Source organism: Stylophora pistillata, chromosome 11 (genome assembly GCF_964205215.1).
Source record: "Stylophora pistillata chromosome 11, jaStyPist1.2, whole genome shotgun sequence".
In the NCBI taxonomy this organism is placed as follows: domain Eukaryota; kingdom Metazoa; phylum Cnidaria; class Anthozoa; order Scleractinia; family Pocilloporidae; genus Stylophora; species Stylophora pistillata.
Window position 1 is genome coordinate 21,326,269 of NC_142529.1, and position 25,599 is coordinate 21,351,867.

Genomic DNA, 25,599 nt, shown 5'->3' on the forward strand with positions numbered 1-25,599 from the left:
GAATATCGGTCCGACGTCTTGACAGTACGGACCGAGCTGCGCTCGGTCCGTACAAAAAAGACCGACATTCTCCCGGTACGGTCCCGAGGAAGCTTGGTTAATAAGAGATTTATTATACGACTGAAGTTCAAAGGGACACAAGCACGGTATCATTCGGGACCATTCGGGACAGTGCCCGGTCCAGTACTGAGAGAATATTGACCCGCAATAGAGCATTTTGATTGGTTGATTTTAGTTATTGGCCCTCTGACTGCCTGAGTCGTGTAATAATGTTGAATAATCCGTTCGACTTCGTCTCGGGGACTAATAAATTTAACTTCTCCCACGAGGGTTTTCACTTTTCAGAGGTTGCAAAGTCACGCTGTGAACTGGGGAGAATCTTCTAACACTGGTCGAGAGAATATGGTAACTAGTTGAATGAACACATAATGGCGGCCTACAGGTGTTGAAAACTGAGTTGTCAAAAACTAAGTTGTTAGTGTCGAAGAAAGCTTAGAATTCTTTTTGTGACTTCTTAACTTATGTATGGTGTACCCCTTGTGAGTAAGTTCATCTTTGAATCGAAAATATGAGTGATATTCGAGATATTTTAGAGTTGGATCAAGGGCTTGCTTCCGTGCCTACCAAAGAAGCTATGGTTGGGGGAAACAAGGTAAATTTGTATTTTATTTTGATATTTAAACGGGATTTCTTGCTTTAATATATTGATGATACAGGTCATGTTTGCATTCACACCGTATGTGATTTAGCAAACTGTAAAGTCATTTGTGAGATCGTTATTCAAGTTAGCAATAGACTTGAAGAGCAATGCTTATCGAGCTGGGAACTAAGAAACGCTTGTTTTTATTGATGTGCGGTATTTAGCGCCCTGAAAGAAGGGAATTGAGGTTTCACACAGATTGTCCCGAATTCTTGCTCTTGACACCCCGAGCGGGGGGGGAAGGATCATGTACGATGTTCATTATCGTAAAGCCAAAGCCAAAGTACTGATGTTGGAGGTATCACAGAAAAAGAAAGTTATTGTTTTTATTCAAACTGAAACAACATGCAAAGTATTTGTGCTATCTTTATAAAGTATACTTTTACATTTTATTTTAGCTTAATTAACACTGGTTTTGTAAATGCAATTTACTCTTTTAATTTTGACCATTTAACCCATTAATGGCCGCAGCTTTTGTGGAAAACTGTGTTTTGAAGCTAGTTGAGCAGATTTCAGGTTACTGTTGTGGTTTTAAAAGCTCAAACTTACCAAAAACCCCTTGACAGCTCGTAGACTTGATGGCCTATCGATCCAAATGCAAAATGGCAGCCTGCAAATCTCGGGCACGCGCAGAAAGTAAAATTTTGAGATAGTTTTTGGGTTGAAAAGTAATGCCCCACTTACGGCTTTTACTTTTCTCTCTTTCTCCTGCCCTTTTTTCCCCTCTCCTTGCCTGAAGTTTCTCTTCACCTGCTGGAAATTTAGTAGGCTTTATTTTGGTGTAGAGATTTTTTAGGAAACCACTCATTATTTTCAAAGCACATGCTCAGAAAGGTAGGTGGGTAATGGAACAAGATTTTCGTGCAGATTTTCAGGTCAAAGTTACATGGTTTTCTGGCTATATTTCTCCAATCTCCTTCACTCAATTGCGCTCATTCTGGTATCATTGGTAAGATATTTTCAACCTGTTCAAGTACGTGCTCAAAGTCGTGCTCCAGGGTTAAAAGTGATGACGTCACAAGGCGTAGAAAGGGTGTGGGTCCACATGGGCGCATACGGGCGCACTGGATGTCAATAGGTTAACTGAATGGGAGCCTATTCTTTCATGCCCAGACATTTATAGTCTCCTTTGCAGCCCTTTCCGGTGTTGTCACACAAGCAATAACTCTCCCACCAATGGCTGCTCACATTCGAACAGCATTCCTTTCCGGAAATTGGCCAATCAGCATTTACTTACCGTATTGTGGAAAGCGTTCGCGCCTCAATAATCAAACCAATCACAGACTTCGTATTATCTGAGCATTGAAACTGACAAAATGAAGATGTTTTCAACTCAGTGCGAGATACTTTTGGTATTGAGAGCTTCAATTCACATCAGAGAGAAGCCATAACAGTAATTATCGAAGAGAGAAGAGATGTTTTTATAAATTTGCCCACAGGATTTGGGCAAACAAAACAGCGATCATTATCTGATATTTTCTTCGGAGTTTCGATGACATCGCATTCCATCTTTAGAAACTAACGCTAATGCACTTCCTGTGAATTCGCGGGAATAAAAATATCGCGTGTTCATTGGTTGTTTGTCAGACAATATTTTTATTTTGATTGGATAACACATTACAATGGGAAAGGAATGTTGTTTGAATGTGAGCAGCCATTGGTGGGGGAGTTTTTGCTCGCGTGACGACGCCGGAAAGGGCTGCTGCAAGGGAGACTAAGACATTTAATAAGATAAGTTTTTGAAACACAGCTTTTAATCATCATCTTTTGTTTTCCTTACAATGTGATCTCCACATACATTTATTGAACTGAAAAATGGTGTCTGGGATTCCTAAGTTCTCTCTTTTTGGGAATAGGTGTCTACACTGAAAAGAACTAGGTAAAAGTAGAATAAATGTTCAAAAGATAAGAAAATGTTGAAGTAGAAATTACAGACATGTTTTTTTAGTTCAATTTGTTCATGTCTTGTTTCAACAAAAAACAAAAGATTGCTGAGTCAAAAGTTGTTATAATTTTAGTTTCTGTCAATGACGATGATAATCTCTTTTATGTGATACCTGAGGGTGCAACTGGAGGCTGATTTGGTGAATTTTGGACAATTTTGAGATTAAAACATCTCATAACAGATTTGTTACGGTGACTTTAAATTTTCACATAATTTGTACTCAAAGTTCACAAAGTAACCAGGTGGACAATCAGACTTAGTTTGATGCTACTCTAGTTAAAGATTTAATGAATTGCAACTTCTTGGTTACATTGAATTTCATAAAATCTTTAAACAGAGTAGCATTAAACCATGTCTGATATTTTGTACTTATTGACTGAATGTTTAATATTTTAAGATTAGTGTGGTGTTTTCTTCTTTGTATTTTCTGGATGATGTAGCCAAGAAAACTCAGAAGAATTGGGGAACAAAGTCTCAAACGTCCTGAGGGAATGCATCGTGAACTTTATGCCTTGCTATACAGTGACAGCAGGTCAGTTGAAAATTTCTTAGTGAAGCACAGTGTTGACTCCTAGCTTAGGAATTAGAAAGGCATTGGAGGACATCCCTCTGAAATGCACAGTAATTAGAAATTGCCATAATTATTATTCTTAAACCTTGCCATATTTTTTAACCTTTTGTTTACTTTTCATTAAAATGTAACCTTCCCTGCTCTAACTCGGTTTTCAAGTGTTACTTACTAGGTACAATTTGTAAGTCAGATTATTTACAGTCATTTTATGGTAGGTGGAATAAAACAGTTTTTGTTACTTAATCTAGACTATTCAACACTCTTACTTCTGTTCATGTGTGCAAAACCAAACAAGCTCTTACATCATCTTTTGGAAACAACACCTCATGAAGATAATTGTTCTGATAAATTATGCAAACATAAAGCTTGTTGGCTACTGCTAATGATATGTAAAAATTAGCAAAAGTTGTCTTTTTTCTGGTCATGGCTTGCTTCAAGCAATTCCAAAAAGCAATGCAAAGTAGTTTCTAATAGAATTACAATTTAGCTTTTGCAATCATTACAGTGGCCAATTTACCATTTCAACTTTGTTGATATATCCAAATTATATTGAATTACAATTTAGTCCATGACAGTGAAGAGGATTTTAAAGTTTAAAAGCAGTTAAATGGTTGGGAATGTCTGTTTGCAGGGGTGGGGAATCTTTCAAAATACAACAGCTCTCTTGAATGCTGTTCATGATCTTTAAGGTAGTGGTAAATTTGGCATTTAAGGTTTGTCACTGGACTTTTTCAAGTGGAAACTTAGTTCAGATTTCAGTGTAATGGTCACCTAGTTATCAAACAAGAAGTTTTGATGTGTGAAATTGTTGTGTGTGTACATGTGCAATAATTATGTGATCACATTTTCAACAGGGATGTGACACACATATAAACTTGTAATGTGCAGGTGTTGGCCATGTTCTCCTTTTTCCCCAATTGGCATTCAACTGTTTGTCTGTTCTGTTGCTAATCCTATACTTTGATTTGTAATCATTCAGAGACTCCACCACTGGCTTCATCAGACACATCTCATGGCTATAAACAGATGAAAGCCAAGTTAGGACGCAGGCACGTGAGGCCATGGAAGTGGATGCCTTTCACCAACCCTGCTCGCACAGACGGAGCAGTGCTTTACCACTGGAGGAGGGTAGCAGATGAGGGAAAAGAGTATCCATTTGCCAGGTTTAATAAGGTAAAGTTTTTCCTGTCTGAATTGTCTCTGATCAGGCAGGAATTAAGTTTGCAAGACTAGTGCACTTTCTGAATATGTGTTTTTTTTCTTACAATTTTTGTTCAGACGAGATCGTATATGCAGAGCTTGACACTAATGGTAGCCAACTAGCCACAGAAGTTCAGTTTTGGCTGGTGGGTTTTGATTTGCACAAGCCAGTTTGGCTAGTAAATAAACTGAAATTGTCTCAACATCTAAGTTGTCGCTAGCCACTTGGCTAATAAGTTGAAAAGTTAATGTTGAGCTCTGTATATGTATGATAAAGAGATATGTATGTGGTCAAAAGGATTTTTTTCTGTTTGTTACTAACATTCTAAATTATTTATACCTGTACTCGAATTTTTATAGCTTTCCATTGAAGATATGTACATTGATTATTACCCATCGATATTCACATTGTACATACTGTATATGAGTAATGTCAGATACAAGACTAGTTATTTATAGAGGATATCTTTTCCTCTAAAATTAATATTTAATTTTTGTATTTGTCAAAATGTGCAGAAGGTGAATGTTCCAAGCTATGCAGATGAAGAGTACCAGGTAAGATCTGTCAAAATTTTGAACGAGAAGAAGTCAAAATTGGTTTGAAGGGAACCATCTCCTTTTTACTCAGTGGATATTGTGAAACATGTTATGGTGTGTGGAGTTCAAAATGAAAATTTTATGACATTAATGCGGCTCTAGGAGTCAGGGGAGAGCTTGCATCTTATAAAAATACAATATGGATAATGATTATTACAGTAAATGAAAGCCTTGTGTCTTTTTAAGACCAGGCACAAAACATGATTTAAGGCCTTGCATTTAGTCATTGTGGCAATTTACAACATTCCACTGAAAATTTGTAAGCAAGCTGTGATTACAGCTGTATGTAAAAGATTAATGTGTAGATTACTATTGTTTGATTTCTTTATTTGTACAGTTGTACCTTCATGATGGTCCTCCTTCTACGTGGACGCGGGATGAAACTGATCACCTGTTTGACCTGTGCAGGTAAATGAGGGATTTGAACCCACCTCCAGAATTGAGTTTTAGGGTAATACAAACCTCAGACAGTGCTTCATGTTTAACCTCATGGATGAGTTTTGCTACTGTACAGTAACTCTAAATATACAACTTTAGGTTCCCACTGTTTTTTCCAATTAAACTATTTTTGGTAGGGTCTGGCCAATCTGGGATGGGTTACCTGTACGGCACATTGCTTCAGTTGCTCCTGACAGAACTGTAATTAATTACATTGACTACAATAAGGATTATTACGTTTTTTATTTTATTGGTTGTCACCTGTGATACTGTATAAGTTGGAGGGTAGGCATGTTAATGATATCACCATAAAATTTTGCTTTTTTTTTTTTGCCGTATAAATTTTTGCATTTTGCTTTTTTAACATGTAAATCAAAGAGATATTTCAGTTTGTTGTGTGTTTGTAACAGTTACTGTCAGTAATACAATCATGTAGATCACAAAAGATGTCAGAATATTTAACAATTATTCACCGAAGGCGAGGTGAATATCGTCGCATAATCCCTGAGACAAAGTCAAGGGGATTATACGACAATATTTACCGAACCTGAGGCAAATAATTGTTTTAGTATAATTTCAGAGCTGTCAACAACAGAGAAATGTCTAAAATCATAACATTTTAGTTACATTTATTAACATTTTATTTACATTTTTATATAAACTGCATGGAGCGGTTTATATAGTGTCATATAAGGAACCGCTCGACCAATCAGATTGCTGGAAACTCTTTGCTCAGCTCTGAAATTATACTAAAGTAAGATAATCAGTCCATGACACACACACCTGCTCCTTGTCTGCCACTGTTTTTGTTTTTATCACATTTCAACGTTATGACATCATCTGTGATCTGTTACTGAATGGAGCACAACAACACAGAGCCTGTTTTACGAAATAGTACATACCATATTTATTTAATTTAATGCTTATGATTTTTTTTTGCAGGCGGTTTGATCTGCAATTTATAACAATTCATGACAGGTTTGACAGAGAAAAGTATCAGGTAATCAGAAGATATCCCATAATATTTAATGAATGCTTCTTGTCAATCACGGCTCACAGGTTCACAAGTATCCTGTGCAGTTGGGTTTTTATTTATTTATTTTTAAAAAGTACATAAATTTTTTTTTTTTTTTGTCTTTTGGTTTCTCACCTCATGAATAATGTAAATGATAATTAGTGAACACCTTATATGAGCACTACTCTGAGTTAATGAATTATCTGTGTTGTTGCAGGCACGAACCATTGAAGAGTTAAAGGATCGCTATTACAGCTGTGTTACAAAGTTACTCAAGGTATGTTCAATAGCTGCCTGTAATAAAGGTTGTATGCTTAGCTTCTGTTTTGTCAGTAACATTCTACAATGCACCTTCTCTCCACTTCACGGTAGTCTTCATTAGGTTTACAAGGTTGACACATAGGTCTACACTGGTCAACTTGTGATTAACCCTTAGCACCCTAACATCAGTATGCATATTCTCCATACTGTACTCTATACATTTCCTATTATTTTCTTTATTTTGTGACCTTAACGTGTGATTCATGGGTGATATTGTGAGGAGAATTTGGATTGTAGTCAGTCTCAAGTGTTAAAGTGTTAAAGTGATTATAGCGATTGTTATATCATGTCTAAGAACTCCCTAATCTATCAAAGGCATTTAAGCCTGCCTTTGATAGATTACTGCAAATGTCAAATGAGTGACTTCCAAAGGTTTTCTTCTGAAACTGACAAAAACCCTCTTAAACATTTTACTCCTAAGAATGACTGGTTTCTTATTTCTCCTTTGAGTGTCATCTTTGAAATAAGTTTTAAGGTTGTTTCTCACAAAATGATCCCTACATGTAATTTAAGAAGCTCTTGATGGAAATGTAGAGAAATCGTTGTGGGGAATATGAATCAGGGCTTGACACTAATAGTAGCCAACTAGCCACAGACTAGTAGAAATTCAGTTTTGGCGAGTGGTTTTTGATTTTCACCAGCCAGTTTGGCTAGTAAATAAACTGAAGTTGTTGTAACGTACATCTAAGTTGTCACTAGCCACTAGGCTCAGAAGTAAGTTGAAAAGTTAGTGTCAAGCCTTGTGAATACTTTTGTTAGATGTAAGGTTGTAAAGGGTGAGTATAAATTGAAATTGCATTGAATTAAGTAATGACATTGGACAACACTTATCAAAAGAATACGATGGAGCTTGTTCATGGTACAAAGAAACTCCTTTTTTTTGTGTTTTCACAATGGTAGAAAAGAGGAGAAATGTGAGCTCACTTGTTTTCCACAGGCCAGAGCTCCTTCAGGACAAGAGCCACAGAACTTGCCAGCACCTTATGACAGCCAGCATGAAACAGAGAGAAAGAAACAGCTTTTGAAGTTGTTTAACCGCACACAAGAACAGGTATTGTACGTGTCTTTGCCATAATTTTTATAAACTTTGGTACACTCAGGAATTACTGAGCTTCGCCTAACAACTTTAAAACCAAAGCAGTTGAAATCGGATGAAAACAGGATGGCATACAAGCACATGTGTTTCTTTTAATCATAGAACTGAGAAGTGTTATTCCTTTGACACCCTAGATTGACTAGAATCCAAATTCTCCTTACAATATCACCCCTGAATGACATATTGAGGTCACAAGAATAAAGGAAATGATCACCAGATAAAGAAGCCATCTTGTTAAGATCCGAACACAGATTTTCGGTACTGTAGAAGAATTTTCCCGCCCCCTCCCCATGCTCCGGCCTTCTCTTCAAGCTAATACGTTGCCTTTATATATATATTTGGCTCTTTGCCGATATTTAACCCCACCTTTGCTTAAGAGATTGCGTGATGTTTATTATATCAATGTTCTTGATGTTGGGTGAAATAAAAGTGTCACTTTTGCAGTCAATAATTTATCCCACATTAACAGGGCTGGTATTATTCTTATCTCCCGTCCATCTCGTTAGCAAACTAGCGCAACATCACGCAGAGCTTTGGTCCTGTTTTAGTAGAGACACATGGGTTTCGTGATAAAATTGTCTTTGTCACCTAAGGAAATGTATAGAAAACAGTATGGAGAATATGCATCCTGAGTAAGGGTGTTAAGGGCTACTGAAGACATGTGGTATAATTGTCTCCTGAATTTAATCTTTTTAGGTGCAAGAGGAAGAAATGCTTGTTGCAGAATTAAGAAAAATTGAAATGCGCAAGAAAGAGAGGGAAAAGAAACAGCAGGATTTACAGAAACTCATCACAGCTGCTGAGAATCAAGCAGACTCGTACAGATTGAAGTAAGTGCTCACTATTGCTTGTACTTTTGCTTTGCAAAACATACTATTTCCCTGCTGTTCCTCATCATTTGGAAGGTGGCTGAACCTACATTGTACTTTTGGAGTATTTTTGTTCTTTTCCCTTGGACAACTTTTGTTTTCTCACTTAGCAATGAGAACATTCTTTTCGCTAGAAAATGAAACTTCTAAAGATTGATCAATAATTATGTCGCTAAACATATGGTAGAACCTCTCTTTCACTTAGGCTGGCATGAAATACAGTGGAACCCGTCAAAACCGGACGCCCTTGGGACTGGAGGAAATGTCCGGTTTAGACAGGTGTCCGGTGTACTGAGGTTTTACCAATAAGGCAATTTTAGGCAACATAATGTACTGTCTGACTGTAAGTAACAGTACATGGTACACGAGCAATATTGTAGCATATCAGTAAAGGAACTAACAACATAGATTACAAGGAAGCTTTTCAAGGTCATTTTATTTAATCTACAAAAAAATTCAGTGTTACACACAGGGTAATATGATCATGGCTTTTAATTCATTTGTAGACTTTTTTCTTCAAATTATCACCTACAGTTGATTTACCAATCCCAAATTTACCACTTAGAGCCTTCAGTGTTGGTTTAGGAACTGATTCCTCGCATTTGATCAACTCAATTCTCTCCTCAAAAGATAACTTGATTCTTTGGCGTTTTGCTGGTCTCTCAAACATAATGATGTTTGCTCCTTGGTTTGTTTTCGCAAGTGATTTCACCTGCAACATGACAGTTTCTTAACCTGACCCCTATTGTTGTCTTTCATTCAACCCAACAACAGCGGCATGATTGTTGACTTTAGATTCAGTACTGGTAGAACAATAAATAATTAGCTGATGCGCGTTTCTCACTTCTGATTTGGATTTCACAGCTGCATGATTACGATTTTAATTTTAATCACATTTTAAAATGTGTGTGATTTTGTCAGCAGCCTCAAACTTTCACATCCAGTTTAACAAGGTCATAAATTATTCTTTGTCAGTAATATGTGATTACGGACTAAAAATAGTGTCTGGTTTCCGGAAGTGAAGCGTTCCGGTTTAGTGAGGTTAAAAATAGAGAAAATGTATGACAGAGATTTTGGGGCCGAAAAAAAGGTCCGGTTTAGAGAGGATTCCAGTTTGATGAGGGTCCAGTTTAGAGGGGTTCCACTGTAGTTGGCAATGTGCAGATTTTCAAGGTATAATGTGATTAATTTAACTTCTTGTTATTCTGTTAATTAACAGAAGACACAAGAAACAAGTTAAAAAGAAGCAAACTAAGAAGAAGGGGGAACAAGGAGACAAACCAGTCAAGGTAAACATATAAATAAAAGGATTTAAACAGTGGACTGTTTTTGCAGTGTGTTCCTGTAAAATGTACCATATGTATGTGGAATTTTTCAATTTACTTCTTGGCCATTGAAACCCATCCTCTTTCTCTCTTGGTTCTTTATTCTTTGGTGAGTATTTTTCTATTTTGTTTATGTGTAATTTGTTTTTGTTTTGGTGATCATTTAAGAGTGCTCTCAATATTTAGTGCACATTTCTGGACATACAGCTGTTGTAAGGTAGCTCAATTCAGAGCTTCCCTTGACTTTGGCATAGCAGAGGGAGTCGGGGCTTGAAATTGTGCTTGTATTGGGCACATTTGCAAATAGAGATTTTGCTTATGCGACTTAAATTTCTCCATTGGTAGCGATTTTGTGACTGTTTTACAGCCTAGCTTATAAATAAATTATATTTAACAGCCTTGTGTCTTACTTGTTACTGGTTGCTGTAGTTTTATCTGAAAAATCCTGTAAAATTTAAGTTAAATTTTGCGTGACTTATCATTGATTTCTTGCTGAGAAATGTATCGCAGGCACACTTTTTCAGAAACTACGTCATGCAACGCTCATGAAATTTTTAGGAAATCTTCGTTTCTAATTTCTGCTTCCGGTACTTTTCTGACTAAAATTTTCGAACCTAGGACTAAATTTTAGGAATTACTCACAAATTGCAATCTAGAATTTTTTTTTTAATTTTGAGCCCTGGGGCCCAATTGCAGTAAAAACCTGTTAAAAGCCAGTTACAGTCTAACTTTGATTATCCAGAACTCGATCTAAGAGTGTTTATATTGATTCATATTTTCAATTACCAGACCCTTGATTGTCGAGACTGTTAGGCCCAGTCCCTACGAGTCTAGATAATTGAGGTTTTACTGTATTCCACACGTACCATTTGTTAATTTTCCTAGGCTGAACCATCAGGAGTCAAGTTTCCAGAGAGTAAAGGAGCTGGTGTGTATCTGCGCAGTACAAGGGTAAGATTGACAAATCTATCATCAGTCAACTGAGTTAAAAGGGGAGTAATAGCCTTAAGTACATTTGAAAAGTTTAACCCATTAACCCCCTAAGAGTGATTAGCATCTAATTTCTCCTTACAATGTAACCCCTGAATCACACATTAAGGTTAGGGGAATGAAGGAAATGATCACCAACTAATTAGAAACTATAGAATTCACAATCCTTTAACTACTAGAAGTGATTAGGATGTAACTTCTCCCTGACATATCCATTATCCAGTAGACAGGTAATAAGAATACTCAAATTAACATGTATCAGGTAGAAGTTGTTATCTTCTCATACAGTAACACCATATTCTTGTAACTAAGTTATAAGGAAATTTACAGCAGGGAGAGGGTAGAATTAACAATCATATCTTGGGAATTAAAGGAGCACTCTGATGAAACCGCCCTATAATTTGAAAACGCGAAAAATTCAGTTATTTGATTATAATATGAATTTTTAGTGATTAATAAGGCCTTTTCAATAATAATTTTAGTTGAAAGTCAATTCTAGGGCAAGAAATTACGATTTGAAAACCGTTCCGCCATTAATTTTCATAATCACGGCCAACTTATCTTGTGACGTAGATTACTCCCAATTTGTGACGTAGATTACTCAACACACTTTTAAATTTATTCAGAAACCTAGTGAAATTTAATGAAATAGTCTTGGTCTTAGTGTTATAAAAAGCAATATATATGATCAAAATACTGGTTTTGAAAATTAGCCACGATCACGGCACATAAAATGAGTAATCTACGTAACAGTCCCTCCCGTTGTGACGTAGATTACTCAACACACTTTTATATTTATACAGAAACCTCGTGAAATTTAGTGAAATAGTCTTAGTCTTAGTGTTATAAAAAGCAATATATATGATGAAAATACTGTTTTTGAAAATTGTCCACGAGCACGGCGTGTCAAATGAGTAATCTCTAAACTCGCGCCAGTCTTCTTGAGCCTGCGAAGTGATTACAAAAATTAATGGTGGAACGGTTTTCAAATCATAATTTCTCGCCCTAGAATTGACTTTCAGCTAAAATTATTATTGAAAAGGCTTTATTAATCACTAAAAATTCATATTATAATCAAATAACTGAATTTTTTGGGTTCTCAAATTATAGGGCGGTTTAATCAGAGTGGTCCTTTAAAGGGTTTAACAAAATAATTCTTCTTGTCAGCTACTAACTAAGGGAAATTTATAGAGAACAGTATGGAGAATATATATTGTAATGTTAGAGTGTAAAGGGATAAAGCTGCTGCAACACGTTGAGGTTTATGTGACTGCAGTGGTCTGCCTTCTCTTCTGCTCACTAAAAGTATTTTGATGTTAACAATGCTCAACTGATAAATTGTAACCAGTCATATAATTTGGTTTTATCAAATGATTTGATAAATTGAATTGGCAACAGTAGAAAATATCTAATGCTGAATGTTTCTAGTGTTGGCCATTCATCATTCTATTTCACGGAGGACTAATGCACAAAACTTCCGCCTGAAAGACTCTTCACCGTGGCCAATTGACATTATCAACTCGTCTAATTATTCCATTATAGTGTAGAGAATATACATACTGATATTAGAGTGTAAAGGGGTGAAGCAGATGCAGCACATTGAAATATATGTGACTGCAGTGGTTTGCCTTCTCTTTTGATCACTAAAAGTATTTTGATGTTAACAATGCTCAACTGATAAATTTTAACGAGATATAATTTAGTTTAATCGAATTATTTGTTAAATTGAATTGGCAACAGTAGAAAATATCTAAGGCCGAATGTTTCTAGTGTTGGCCGTTCATCATTCTATTTGAAGGAGGACTAATGCACAAAACTTCAGCCTGAAAGACTCTTCACTGTGGCCAATTGACATTTATCAACTCAGTCAAATTATTCCAATATATCCCCCTACCCCCCCCCCCCCTCTGATGTAGCATCAGAGCTTCATTAGAAATTTACTCCCTTGATATATTTTAAGTTCTGTCACTTTATTATTTCTTGACAATGCTCGCTAGATGAAGATGCCAGGATCAGTTGGAATGAAGAAAGCTAAGGCAGTTGAACAACTCCTGGAAGAGTTGGGAGTTGGTGGGTGAAACAAAAATACTGATTTGTTATTGTTTACAATTTATGTTCTCCACTGCTGAAGTTATCATATGCAGTGATTCGTAAAATTTGATTTTAATCATTTTTCTCATTATTTAGGGGCAAATGTATCTTTTTGCTATTATTTAATTTGAAAAGGAAACAACGATCATGTGAAAACTGATGTTCCTTTTTTTATGGGGGGGGGATTGGGGGGATTGGGGGGATTTCTCCAATTACATAGTTCAACTGCGTTCATTCGAGTTTATTTGCCGCCTTGGCCAAGCTAATGAGCTACAAACTGCAAAGATTTTAAAAACGAAATCCTAGATCAGCCATCAATTGCCAAATTATGTATTTAGAACAATGGGTGATACTCAATTTGAAACAAATTGTTTTATTGTTTCTTGTTCTGGTTGGGTAGATTCAGAAGCATTACTGATGTTTCTCCAATTTATTATGAATTTTATTCTTTATCAGATTAGCCATCAGTCGCCAAATTATTTAGAAAGATGGGTGATATTCAATTTGAAACAAATTGTCTTTAGTTATTGTTTCTTGTTCTGGTTGGGCAGCTTAAGCAGCGTTACTAACGTTTCACAAATTTAATTGGAATTTTATTCTTTGTCAGATCTTATGCCGATGCCAACTGAACACATCAGCCACCAATTTAATGAACTGAGGTAAACCGCGAACACGAAGTTCTATTATCTTTTTGCTACAATTAACATTTGGAGTCATTTACTTTGCTGATATTCTGAAATTTATCCTGATCTTCAAAAAGCCGCCTTACAGGACTTTCTAAAGATGGCCCCCTTGGACTGATATTAATTGCAGTGCAGTCAATTTTTAGCGATGAAAGACTTGTGATTCTCAGTGCTCGACATAAGCGGTAGCCAAATAGCCACAGACTCGTAGAAATTTAGTTTTGGATAGTGGTTTTCAATTTCCACTGGCCAGTTTGGCTAGTAAACAAACTGAAATTGTTGTAGCATCTAATTTGTCACTAGCCACTTGGCTAGTAAGTTAAAAAGTTAGTGTCGAGCCCTGATTCTTATGATAAACTGTACATTGTTTTATTATGATTTATGATCATTAGTATTTATTGAGTTTTATCTGAACAGGAATGAGATGATTCTGCTGTATGATTTGAAGCAAGCAGCTGGGAACTGTGAATTTGAAATCCAATCTTTGAAGTAAGTGTTAACTCTAATGACGTTTGGAGCCATAGCCTTCGTCAGAGCGAATGACGAAGGACTGACGCTCGAAACGTCAGCTTTACCGACTCTTCACAACGACCAACTGACGTCATCAACACAGTTATTAATGCCATATGTTCTTGTAATACCGCCATTGACGCAGCACCATAGTTTCTTTAGAAACCAGTACCCCTTTAACCATACTGAGCTTGTTAAATGAACATTTCTACACGAATCGTCCTCATTGAAGTAAACATTTATATCCGCAAAACACTTTTGAAACAGAGCGGGATTGCTTTCCCTAGGTGAAACTCTATCTAGCTATAATTAAGTGATCGACTTTAGATTCAGTGGATTAAATACCTGTACAGTGTACATCTCAGTTGAAGAAAAATGTGTAATGACTTCTCGTACACGGTGTAAACCACTCGTACTGGTCTTACTTAAGCTCATTTCAAATTTAATTTCATGAATGGAAACTGTGTAGAAGAAACCCTTTCACACTTTCTTTTTTATGTTGTCAGAACATGTCATTTTAACTGCCTATTCTTTTATGATAGACATCGCCTGGAAGCATTGGGAAAAGACATATCTACCATAAACGGTATTTAGGAAATTGTCCTACATGCAGTTGTTCTGCACTTATTCTTGATTATAATGTTGCTATTGCTGTCATCTATTGTTTTATCCTGCATTGTTTTTAAAAGAGATCGTTTCTTGTATGTAACACGGTTTTTATTGTGAATTTTTATTTTTGTTAGTTCCTGTGGAAGCCGTCACTGCTGTTCCCAAAGTGGTTGGTATTCCTTTCCGAGATCTCGTTTACTTTTCTGTGACAAACATGTGAAATATTCTTCAACCATCAGCACAAAATATGCTTTTATTTCCAGTTTATCACATCGACCTTATTCGATGATGTAAAGTATGATACGTGCAGATATCTTATGAGTTGCGTTGTATTTGTCCGAGCGCCGTTAGGGTAAGGATAAATACGAGGAATGAGAAAAATGTCCCCCTGTATTAAATGTTAAACCATCTAATAAGGGATATATTATTCCACTATTATTTAACCTTTTAATATTTTAGCATCTTCTTACTGTCTTATCAGAGTATCGTTTCAATCATATAATACTTTTTTCCCTTTTTTTCAGCAAATTGCAGCTGCTTCCTCCACACCTCTGATAGATGCCGTCACCCCTTCACCGGGAACTCCCAACGCTGTGAGTATGGATTACGAAACATGTTGAGGGAAATTTCGAACAAGCAGGGCCTCAAATTTCACCCTGTTTCATCTTTTTCTCTGGCTTGAATTGTGGATGAACCGATGGATTCGCAGCCGGTTCAGACGTTCAATTAGTAAAACGGAGCGAAATATTAAACTGCATGATAGTCGTGGTGGAGTAAAATAAGCGCGGGAGTTTAGGTCGGGTCGCGCCTCATTAGGGCGACATGACTTGGGTTTCGGGCGTTACGACTTAAAAATGTCGAGCGACATGACTCTGGTTTCGGGCGACATGACCTCAAGTAAGATGACTTTCAGGCGACTTGACGGGTGACCGTTTTAAAATGTACTCGTTTGTAGTTCTTGTTCGATGTCGGAATAGGAAGAAACTGCAGTTGCTGCATCGAACTTGCACGTACCAGAATTAAGATATTTTTAGTAAGTTCAATTTAATTTGTTGCATCTCTGTTTCTCCAAACAGAGGAAAAGAAGAACGGCTGCGGCGTTTTTGGACCAAAATCCGTTGAAGAAAAACAAAAGACTCTAGGAGTAAAAACATTGCGAGAACCTTTCAGTGTTTGTCAGATACGGGATACACGTGGGGATATCATGAATATTAGATTTGCATCACGCATGCAGTTTGTAAATAATAAAAAAGAGGTTAACAAACTCCTTTCGAGTGAAATCTTTTCTCTGCAGTCTTTCTCGAGTGATATTTCTATTGCCATGCACAAGATAAATTTTAAGAAACTGGGTAGACGTTCAGTGAGAGTACTATAGTTGTTCTAATAGTCGTTCGCAACTGTACAACTTTTTCCCTGCAATTTTACGGGAGGATGGCACCCGCGATGAATTTATTGGGATCCAATCTTTTGTGGACGTAAGAACACTTAAGGTTTTCCTTAGCATAATGTATATTTTCTTCTCCCAACCCAAAAACTCAAAGCTCAACTTGTAAATGCAAATCTACATTTTAGCGAATTAAATCCGTTTTTAACCTACCCAGCTATGCCCATCCATTCTTTCTGATGTTTGATGTAAACATTTTGAAACTACCAAAGCGATATGTTGCAGTTTATTTTATTAGCAGTCGGCTGGTGGTGAAATTATGGTGCAAATTAAGTTTCTTAAGAGGTGTTAAGGCTTTTCTTTTGAGGAAACCCCATCTGTTGTATTAAACTGATGAATTCTCCTCAGTCTGTCGACACAGAATCCTCTTCGCCATCTTAATGACTGCCGTCCGAAGCTCTCGGACACGCCAGCAGTATAAAAATGGGTTGATGGCCGAATTAAGAAATGCCATTGTATCAGTGAAGCTCCATGCAATTGTCAAGTGGCTTATGTAGAGAGTTAAAATTTTCATAGCAACAAAAAGCGGTATGTAACGGACGACTATCACAATAAAATACATAAGAGTATTTTTGGCGCTCTTCGATTTTTGTCCCATGTGTTCCCAGTAGGTGATCTCGGGTAAAATTCCCTACGGGAATTTGTTGAGTGCGAATTTCTAACCGATGGTGACGAATGATTAGAGAAGTCCTATGCAAGAAACTATAGAAAGTAACAAATAGAGAAACAGGAAACTAGCTTTGGTTAGCTCGCTCATACTGAAGAGATATAGAGCGGTTGTACTGCAAATCCAATCAGAAGGTCTGATGTAGCCAGGTTGTGGAGGAACATGATAGACGGCGATCGAAGGGAAGGTGTATACACTATGGCAGCTAGTACCAGGGAGTTACTAAATATGGATACATAGATAAATGGAAGATTTAGAACGCAGTTTGTCGGATTATGATCATATCAGGGAGCTTATACTCAATTTCGTGAAGATAATTTGTGATCGTTTTGTTTCCCATCTTCTCTGTTAATTGTCAAAATTCAGTCAGCGGAAATTCAGCCCGTCGGACGATCTGTATGTGTTGGTTACCACGAAAGAATACCACAGTCTTTACATTTAGTGGAACGTGGAGATCAATTTATAATGATCTCCATTATTCAGAAGCTGCTTTTTGTTGTTGTTGTTGACATTTACATTTCTCCCTCAGATTGCATTCTTTGTACGATTAAAATCTTTGGAAATGAAGTTGTTACTACGCGAATTTAGATCTTACACTTTGACGTAGGGGAAACAGAAATGAACAGTGCTTTGTGTAGCTAGCTTCGAGCGGATATTCGCTAGTCACGGAATAGAAATCAAACAAAGCGCGCTAACAAATTTAATAGAAAGTCATTGAAAGTTTCTTAGTGTCTTTGTGCTAAAAACGGAAGAGTTACATAAGTAAAAAAGATTAGAGTTCGTATCCGTAAACGTGACAAAGATGGTAATAAGTTACTGACTCGCGTACTTGATTCAACATTGACACAACCGAATACAGAACGGAGAGATAAAAAGAGAACTTGGACAGTTACGGACACTAGCAAATAAGTGAGTTAACAAACACATTTGACTCAAAGGGAAAACTGACTTTACAAACGACTAGAATTAGAACTTTCCAGAAGGGCCCTGAAAGGGACAGCAAAACTGAAAAGATAGCAAACATTGTTAACACTCTTGTACAACTCGCTGGCAAGACAGCTGTTTGTTTCCAACAATACGTTTTCATGGTAAACTTTCGAATGACTCATTTTACGATTCATTTAAGTTCATTGTTCTGTAAAGAGAACGACATAGGCGAATGGAGACATCAATTCCTAGGTTTCCATCCGCTCTCCATCAACCGAGCTGTTAATGTAAATTGGCCACCGTAAAGAGTTTTAGAAGCTGACGTTTCGACCGTTAAACCTTCTCCAGAGCGAAGGACGAAGAGCTAACGACGACTGAGAGCTAACGCTCTGACGAAGGGCTAACTCTCAAAAAATCAGTTGTACAAACTATATACAGACTATATACAGTGGCCAATTTACAGTCAACACAGTTGATAAAAATTAAGTATCCTCCCAGTTTGGGTGCTCGCATGGAGTTCTGAGTACAAAAGACAAAAGAAATCATGCTCAGCTTTAGAATAGATATATTTCATCTTCTTGAAGTAATTACCATTAACTTTCTGCTGGTAAAGTTACAATTCAGTTTGTCGACGGTTTTGAGTTTTACCGTTACTAGAGTTAGAAGAGATGAGAACCCAAGAACCATGGGTCCACTCAATTTCCCATGAGGTGGTTTTAGCAAATATTTTGATTTCAAGACATTTTGCATTCGACATTTCGCCATTTCTCTCCAAACATGCATCCCTCGCACGCAAAGGGGCTCTTGCTAGCATCCTGGCTTGAGCAGCACGCGTGAGTTACGCAGATCTCCCAACGCGAGGGATTCACCGATCGTGTCACAGTACAGTGCCAATAGAGCCTGTGTGCAAGCTAACTGCATCCTTTGCATCAATGGTTAGAGACATTGATTTTTTTAAGGGGGGTGGGATAAAAAGACGATTATCAGCCTGAACGTCCTCAACGATACACATGGAGGGTGCTTACACCATCAATCAAGTGAAGCCTTTATTCCCGGGGTCTTTCAAGTCCCTGAAATACAACATGGCGGACGCTTGATGTCTGCAGCGTAACGTGAAATTATAATTGTTATCAGAACTGAGGGTTGATGGTTTGAACAGAATGTTCAAGCGCTGTAATGTGGATGATTTGGTTGTAACGAAGTCAAAGCTACAATGTAGCGACTGAAGTATGGATTCTGAAGCTTATGAGATCGCTAGAGGTCTATACAACTCGAAAGGTAATTTTAATCGGACTTTAGTTGGTTAACCCATGAATTCCTAAGAATGACAAGCAGCAAATCTCTCCTTAAACTAACAAAGCTGATTAAAAAATAAGGTTTACGAGAATAACGGAAATGATCAGCAAGTAAAGTAGCTCTAGACTTCTAACAAGATTCACCGATGCTAATATTACGTGTACCATGCATCGGACTGTTTAAAAAACAGAATGGAGAATATGCACACTGATGTGAGGGCGTAAAGGATTTATGTACGTAAAGATAACAGTATAGCAGAGTGGATCAATTTGTTTCTTGGTGGTACCTTTTTAATTGCAAAGATATATATAAATGTTGTTGATAGTGTTGTCAATATTTGTTGTTTTTGTAGTCATTTCGTTGTTTTAAAGAGGTCTTGTAAGGTAAACACTGTGGTTTAGGGATGGAATATCTTATACATCGATAAAAACTGATGTGAGATTTTACTGTTGTTTTTGTATTTAAATTTAATGCAAGTGAGCATCCAAAGACCACCCACTGCAGCCCAGCATGGTGTTTTCACTGCCAGTTCCAGAGGGCCACCACCTCAGGCTGGAATAAAACCTTGTCCATTCAGTGCCAAGGCTGAAATAACTACAGAGAGAGTTGGTGAGAAGACAAATGTAAGGCAGAGATCACGCCTTCCATGGAGGCCATTTTCTGGACATGCTGCACTGAACAGACCAGCTCCCTTAGAGAACAAAGAATCTGACAGTGGCACAGTTCAAATGAAAGAGGAAATGAGCCATGATTCTGATGCTGTCCCCTCAGTGTACAAAGACAGGTGAGGTTACACAGATTGTTTTAAATTGAAATAGTGTAGGCCATTAAATTTTCACTTGTTAAGAGAATTCTAAGTTTGCAGTAAATGTAGCTTAACACCTTGTAAACTGTAGATTTCCTCAACCCCTTCACATTGCTGTTCTTTATACATTTCCTAAGGTGTTGACAAGGAGAATTTGTTTGACAATCCAGACCCTCTTTAGTTGGTGATCATGTCCTTTATTCCTGTGACTAAATCTTTATTATTGTGAGGTGTGTGTAGTCCAGTGGTCAGTGCGCTGGACTCTGGGTCAGTTGGCCTGGGTTCAAGTCCTGGCTGGGGCATGACGTTGTGTCCTTAAGCAAGACGCTTCACTCACATTGCTTCGTCCTCTTGGATAAGACGTAAAACTGTAGGTCCCGTCTCCTGCACAGTTAGGAGTAGGGAGTAGGAGATGTAAATTTCCCATGCACAAGATTACTGTGTAGTGGATGTCCTCCCTGGGGTGGGATGGGTGGGAAGGTGAGATCGCTACATGGACTGAAGCGGCTGCCAGAGGCGCCTGATAAAAATGCTGACGTCCAATCTCAACCTTACGATACTGTTAAGCGCGACTGAATATATCCACGTAGAAGTCTGCGGTATTAAATGTAAAAATGTAAATGTAATTCAGGGAAGATATTGTGAGGGGAAATTAGATGCCAGTTACTCCAAGGAGTCGAAGCGTTAAGAGCAGAATTATTGCTGACAGTAAGTGTTTTGTCCTTTAAATAATGTGTACAGGTGTATGCCCAAGAACATTACAATTCTACAAGAGTGGCTGACAGAAGATGTGCCAAATAACTGGTGAGTGCACATATTGTTTTGTTTTCTCTTCAAAATATGTGGTTTCCTGTGATCACCCATTCTGAGCTTTGTTGTCAATCCAAGATACATGTCCATGTACAGTGTGTTCATTGAGACTCCAATTTTTTTCTTGTTGCAAAAGTTTAGATGGAATTAAATTTTCCCCTAATTGTTTTAGATCTTGAAGATAAAAAACAATCTTGAACAAAGAAAATTAAAAGTCAAGCTAGTTTCAAAAACTTTAAACTTACCTTGGAAATGAGTTTGAATCCCACCATGTATGGAATCCTTATATACCTACCAATAATTTGACAACTGAGGCTTGTTTACTGGTTAGGATTTTTGTTTAGGCCAGGGTCAGAGGTATGTTTTTTACAAATGTAAATTCTTTTACCATTTTCATTGGAAAATTCACTGAATGATTTGGCAGTAAGCTACAACAAAAATAGTTTTCCATATCAAGTGAATTGACTATCTCCCTCCCTGTACTCTATAAATTAAAGTGTAATACTTATGGCAAAGAAAAATATGAGTGTTTTGTCAAAAAACTAAAAAAGTTTGAAAAGGTGTATATAAAAGAGTGCTTATCTGCCTGATCTTGTTCTGTCAACAGGCCAACACAACTTACACCCAAACACAGCTTTGTATTCCTGCCATGCATGCAGTCAGAGGAGTGTGTGTGGGATAAGCTACCTGCTGTACCACCTACTCAGCAGCCTGATGACCTGTTGATCTTTAATCCAGTACCGCAAGTTAAGGTATGGTACATGTGTAGGGGGTTGATGTTGTAGGAGACATGGTGGCTTAAGGTGGCTAAACACAGTTTTCACACGCACTTTTGCTGATGCAATTCAGCGCGCACACAAGGATTACAAAAAAACAAACATGCCGTCAATAGAGTGGTCATTTTATTTACTCAACATGTATCCGCACTATCTGTGCTATTTTTCTCCATAGTTGGCGCAGTGTATTGAGGGCTTTAATTTTTTATTACAAAGACATGTTAGAAAAGTTAATGGTGCAAAGAACCCAGCAATATTAATTCTCAGCTTTTTCATTGTTACCGAAAGAACCCAGTTAAATGCAGCACATATTTAGTAAGTATAAAATTGCGATTGAATGGTAAATTGCTTTCTCGGAAATATGCCTATTTCTTGAGAACCACTGATTAGAATTTCAGAAACCAGGGTTCATGAAAACTGATTGCTTAATTTTGCTGTCATGTTTTTCCGCTCTAAGACTGACTAAGTACAAGTCAGTTGTGATTGATCACTAGTCTTTCATTCCATTAGCAGTGTTTAATTGTACATGTAGGTTATTCAACTTGGTTTACCGTAGTAATGTTAAGAGTAAGTCATTTGTAATGTAGGTGTTGGTAGCTGTAGATATCCTGTCAGTGCTTTTATTAAATTCTTTTCATTGTTTATAGAAATACAAGCCCTCAAAACCAAGATTCCAGTCATTTGTTGAGGTATGATGAAAAATGTTTTTTGACATGCACCTTTGTTACACAGAAAATAATGATTATTATTTTAAACTTCTGATCACATGCCTTGTCTTTTGACAACTGGTAAGATGCTCAACCACTGAGCTGCACACAACATTTATTTCAATGTTTGAAAAGCATTTTTATTAACCCTCTTCACCCTTACATCAGTATGCATATTCTCCATAGTGTTCTCTATACATTTCCTGAGATGCTGACAAGGAGAATTTGTTTAACAATCAAGAGCTTCTTTAGTTGGAGATTATTTCCTATATTCTCGTGAACTTAATGTGTGATTCAGGGGTGATATTGTAAGGAGAAATTAGATGCTGGTAGTCATATACAGTAAACTGTAAATACTCCACAGGATTAAAATACTTGGTGCATAGAACTCTCTTAATGACATGCCACGAAGTTGGAATTTGCACAATAATTAAGTTGAAATAGTTTCGTGTACATCTCTTGTGTTTACTCGTACATATAGCTTATCAATTCATTATTGTGTATCACTCTTGTACTTGTACATGTAGCAATCAGGTTATTAGCTAGAACCTCAAGTCTTCAATGGTAAAATGTTGTCTCAACTTGACAAAACAAGTTGGTCTCAGGGGTTATTTAGAGGAAGTGCTGAGAAATATGTTAAATCTCTCTGTTGTTGCAAACTAGTTTTTCATTATTTTGTTGAATTTCTTTTCTCAGGAGGAGGACAGAAGATACAAGCACTGGTCTGCTGTTTTTGTTTGTCTTGTAGAATTAATTTAACAAATGACAATTATAATTCAGGTTTAGTAGAGTTTTTAAGTGAAGCTCTTTTCACGCAACTGATGAAATAGATTTTAACCTGCTCTATGGTAAAGTTTGCACTTGAGCCAAATGGCCCCTCCAGCTGGATCTTATCCAGGTTTTCAAAGCATAAAGCAACTAGAAGTATGACTGTACTTCCCCCTGGATAGGATGTCGGTCGTTTAACTCATTGCGGTGGCCAATTTACAATTTAAACTTAGTTGATATAACCAAATTACCTTGTTAGTCTTCATTTTTCGGACTTTTTTGAACTTACTAAATGTAATCGAACTAGAGCCAATCACGATTATAAGCTCTACGTAAAAATAGCTATCGTAAATTGCTACAAATTTTCTTTTTTTGTACGGATCGTTAATATGTGGAATAATTTGCCTAAAGATATTGTACACGCAGGATCATTGACTTTATTTCGTAACAGACTAAAGATTTACATGAATATTGATTGGGATGATGGTAAACAGTTTTTAATTATCTGTATATAATGTTTTGATCTTTTATTCGGGGAATCTTTTATATAGGGTTAACCTCTAGAATATCCCCTTTCAAGAGATACTTTTACAATTTTTATTTTCCTTTCTCTTGAATAAAGTATTGTATTGTATTGTATTGTATTGTATTGTTACCCCCACTGATGCAGCACCACAGTTTCTTTAGAAACTTCCAGCCTTTATTCATTAGTCCACTGCGAGGTTAACCATAGCATTTCATCACCCATCCCTGACAGTTCACCCAAACCCATTAACACTCCTGGGTAGAGAGACACTGTGAAAATTAAGTGTTTTACTTAAGAACACATCGCAATGGCCCAGCCAGGTCTCAAACACGGAGCTCTTGACCCAGAATTTAGTGCACTGGCTAAAAGGCCACTGTGTTCCCCACCTGAATTCTCTATAAGAAGGTGAACAACACACCCTTGAGGGAGCAAACTTATCTGTGCTTGCCAGTCTAAATCCCCAGCACACTTTTGAATAAAGCCAATCATAGGCCAGGTACATTTGAAACATGTTTGCTTCTGAGAAAATTAATGATTATAAGCAGGATTTTTAACTATAGTTTGTGGCCGTGGAGACCATCAGAAACATTGAATAGATGTTTTTCTGTGGTATACCAGTAGTTAAAGGAGTTTGTAAACCTTTCAACAGAGGCAAGTGTCTGGAAACAGTTTTTTTCTTGACCTTTTAAGTAACATAAGATTTTTTTTTTTTTCAGAAGTGACATTGTGAAAACAGAGCCAAGTTTCTCCTCACATGAGTAAGTACATGGGTAAATAACATGATTTTTCACATTAACCCCATCACTCTCAAGATCCATTTAGTAACTCTCTTTACTGTCTGTTATACTATTCTTATGATGTAAGTTCTGAGAATTTACTATTGGATCAACTAGCTATTTCCTAATTGATATTTTCTTTCTTCTCATCAGTTGTCTGCTTGATATTGTATTGATATGGTAATGAGAAGATCTGTCTTGATCACTCATAGTAGTTCAGGGTTGATATTAAATAAATGTATGTAGCATCCATTTTGGAATACACTGAAGATTTCATGGCTAGATCAAATTTACAGGTTAATTTTCCTTTTTTTTCATTGTCTCACTTTTAACTTCTTTTCATTTGCTTTTTTAGCATTTTTGAGGGAATGCAGAGAGCTGATATTATTAGAAAAGAGATTGAAGATCTTGAAAGGCTGTTACAAGGTAACTGTCGATAAAGGAAGAACCTGGCAGTTTTTCCCCACCTTGTACTGCTAGTGGTTTAAAAGAATGCTGCCAATTTTTGAATGAATTGAGATTATTGGCTGTTGTAATAACATTGTACATTTGGTTTTATGACACACAGTCAAAGTGCCCTGCAATAGCAGGGGTTTCAATGATGGGTGATTGCAGGTGGTCTTCTGCTGCCACAAGACCTTTTCATTTTGTCTGTCTAGCCTTCAAGCACTCTTTTTGGTACCTTGTTTTCTTTTTAGGGGGGGGGGGGGATAGGATTGTGTTGTGCGGGAGGTAAAGGGTTTAAGCCCCGGCTGGACTAATACTCATGGTCTTAAAATAAGTGAGGAGGATTTGCTACCATTCTATAATCAAGAAATAGATAGATATTCTAGTCTTCTCGGATATGGATGAATAAACTGTAGGTCCCGTCTCCTGCAGGGTTAGGGGTAGAGGACGTTAATTTCCCTCGCACGAGATTGCTGTGTGGTGGATGTCCTCCCCTGGGTAGGATGGGTGGGTGTTGGCCCTGAAAAGCCCCTATGGGGAGTGGTCAATTAACCTATGTATGTATGTATGTATGTATGTTTGTATGTATAGGGGAGCACACGCTAAAACCCCCCTTAGGAAAACGAACCTTGCGACTTCTTTTGCATCTTTTTTATCTAGAAAAAATTGTTAAAAACCCTGAGTAATAAG

The 25,599-nt window shown here is 37.1% G+C and overlaps 3 protein-coding genes and 1 long non-coding RNA gene across 7 annotated transcripts in view; 3 read left to right on the forward strand and 1 right to left on the reverse strand.

The window, feature by feature from the left end:
• Window positions 1–25,599, reverse strand: part of LOC148720557 (uncharacterized) — a 486,858-nt gene that overhangs the window by 157,036 nt on the left and 304,223 nt on the right. The gene's annotated exons all lie outside the window — the stretch shown is intronic.
• LOC148720567 (DNA methyltransferase 1-associated protein 1-like) lies at window positions 406–16,224 on the forward strand. Of its 2 annotated transcripts, none has more exons than XM_088739811.1 (18): window positions 406–652; window positions 3,086–3,181; window positions 4,198–4,389; window positions 4,933–4,971; window positions 5,351–5,421; window positions 6,394–6,451; window positions 6,684–6,743; window positions 7,725–7,838; window positions 8,580–8,713; window positions 9,972–10,041; window positions 10,963–11,028; window positions 13,065–13,137; window positions 13,766–13,817; window positions 14,259–14,330; window positions 14,894–14,937; window positions 15,095–15,129; window positions 15,485–15,553; window positions 16,037–16,224. In XM_088739811.1, exons 1-18 carry the CDS (start codon window positions 569–571, stop codon window positions 16,100–16,102), a joined length of 1,395 nt encoding a protein of 464 aa, XP_088595937.1. In that variant the 5' UTR covers window positions 406–568; the 3' UTR covers window positions 16,103–16,224. The 2 variants fall into 2 exon arrangements, with proteins under 2 accessions (XP_088595937.1, XP_088595936.1); XM_088739810.1 differs by having other exon boundaries at window positions 410–652; window positions 3,086–3,177; window positions 4,196–4,389.
• Window positions 19,049–25,599, forward strand: part of LOC148720568 (uncharacterized) — a 102,552-nt gene continuing 96,001 nt past the window's right edge. For both annotated transcript variants that reach the window (XM_088739822.1, XM_088739823.1), the window contains exons 1-4: window positions 19,049–19,276; window positions 19,772–20,078; window positions 20,841–20,903; window positions 21,517–21,661. In XM_088739822.1, the coding sequence (XP_088595948.1) occupies window positions 19,228–19,276; window positions 19,772–20,078; window positions 20,841–20,903; window positions 21,517–21,661 (564 nt within the window). In that variant the 5' untranslated portion in view covers window positions 19,049–19,227. The remainder of the gene's footprint in view (window positions 19,277–19,771; window positions 20,079–20,840; window positions 20,904–21,516; window positions 21,662–25,599) is intronic.
• LOC148720569 (uncharacterized) overlaps window positions 22,331–25,599 on the forward strand; it is an 11,594-nt gene continuing 8,325 nt past the window's right edge. Inside the window, exons 1-4 of one of the 2 annotated variants that reach the window (XM_088739833.1) lie at window positions 22,331–22,374; window positions 23,089–23,114; window positions 24,403–24,444; window positions 24,818–24,888. In XM_088739833.1, coding sequence (XP_088595959.1) covers window positions 24,831–24,888 — 58 coding nt within the window. In that variant the 5' untranslated portion in view covers window positions 22,331–22,374; window positions 23,089–23,114; window positions 24,403–24,444; window positions 24,818–24,830. Of the gene's footprint in view, window positions 22,375–23,088; window positions 23,115–23,147; window positions 24,445–24,817; window positions 24,889–25,599 lie in introns of those variants that run through there. The other variant, XM_088739832.1, reaches the window with a different exon arrangement.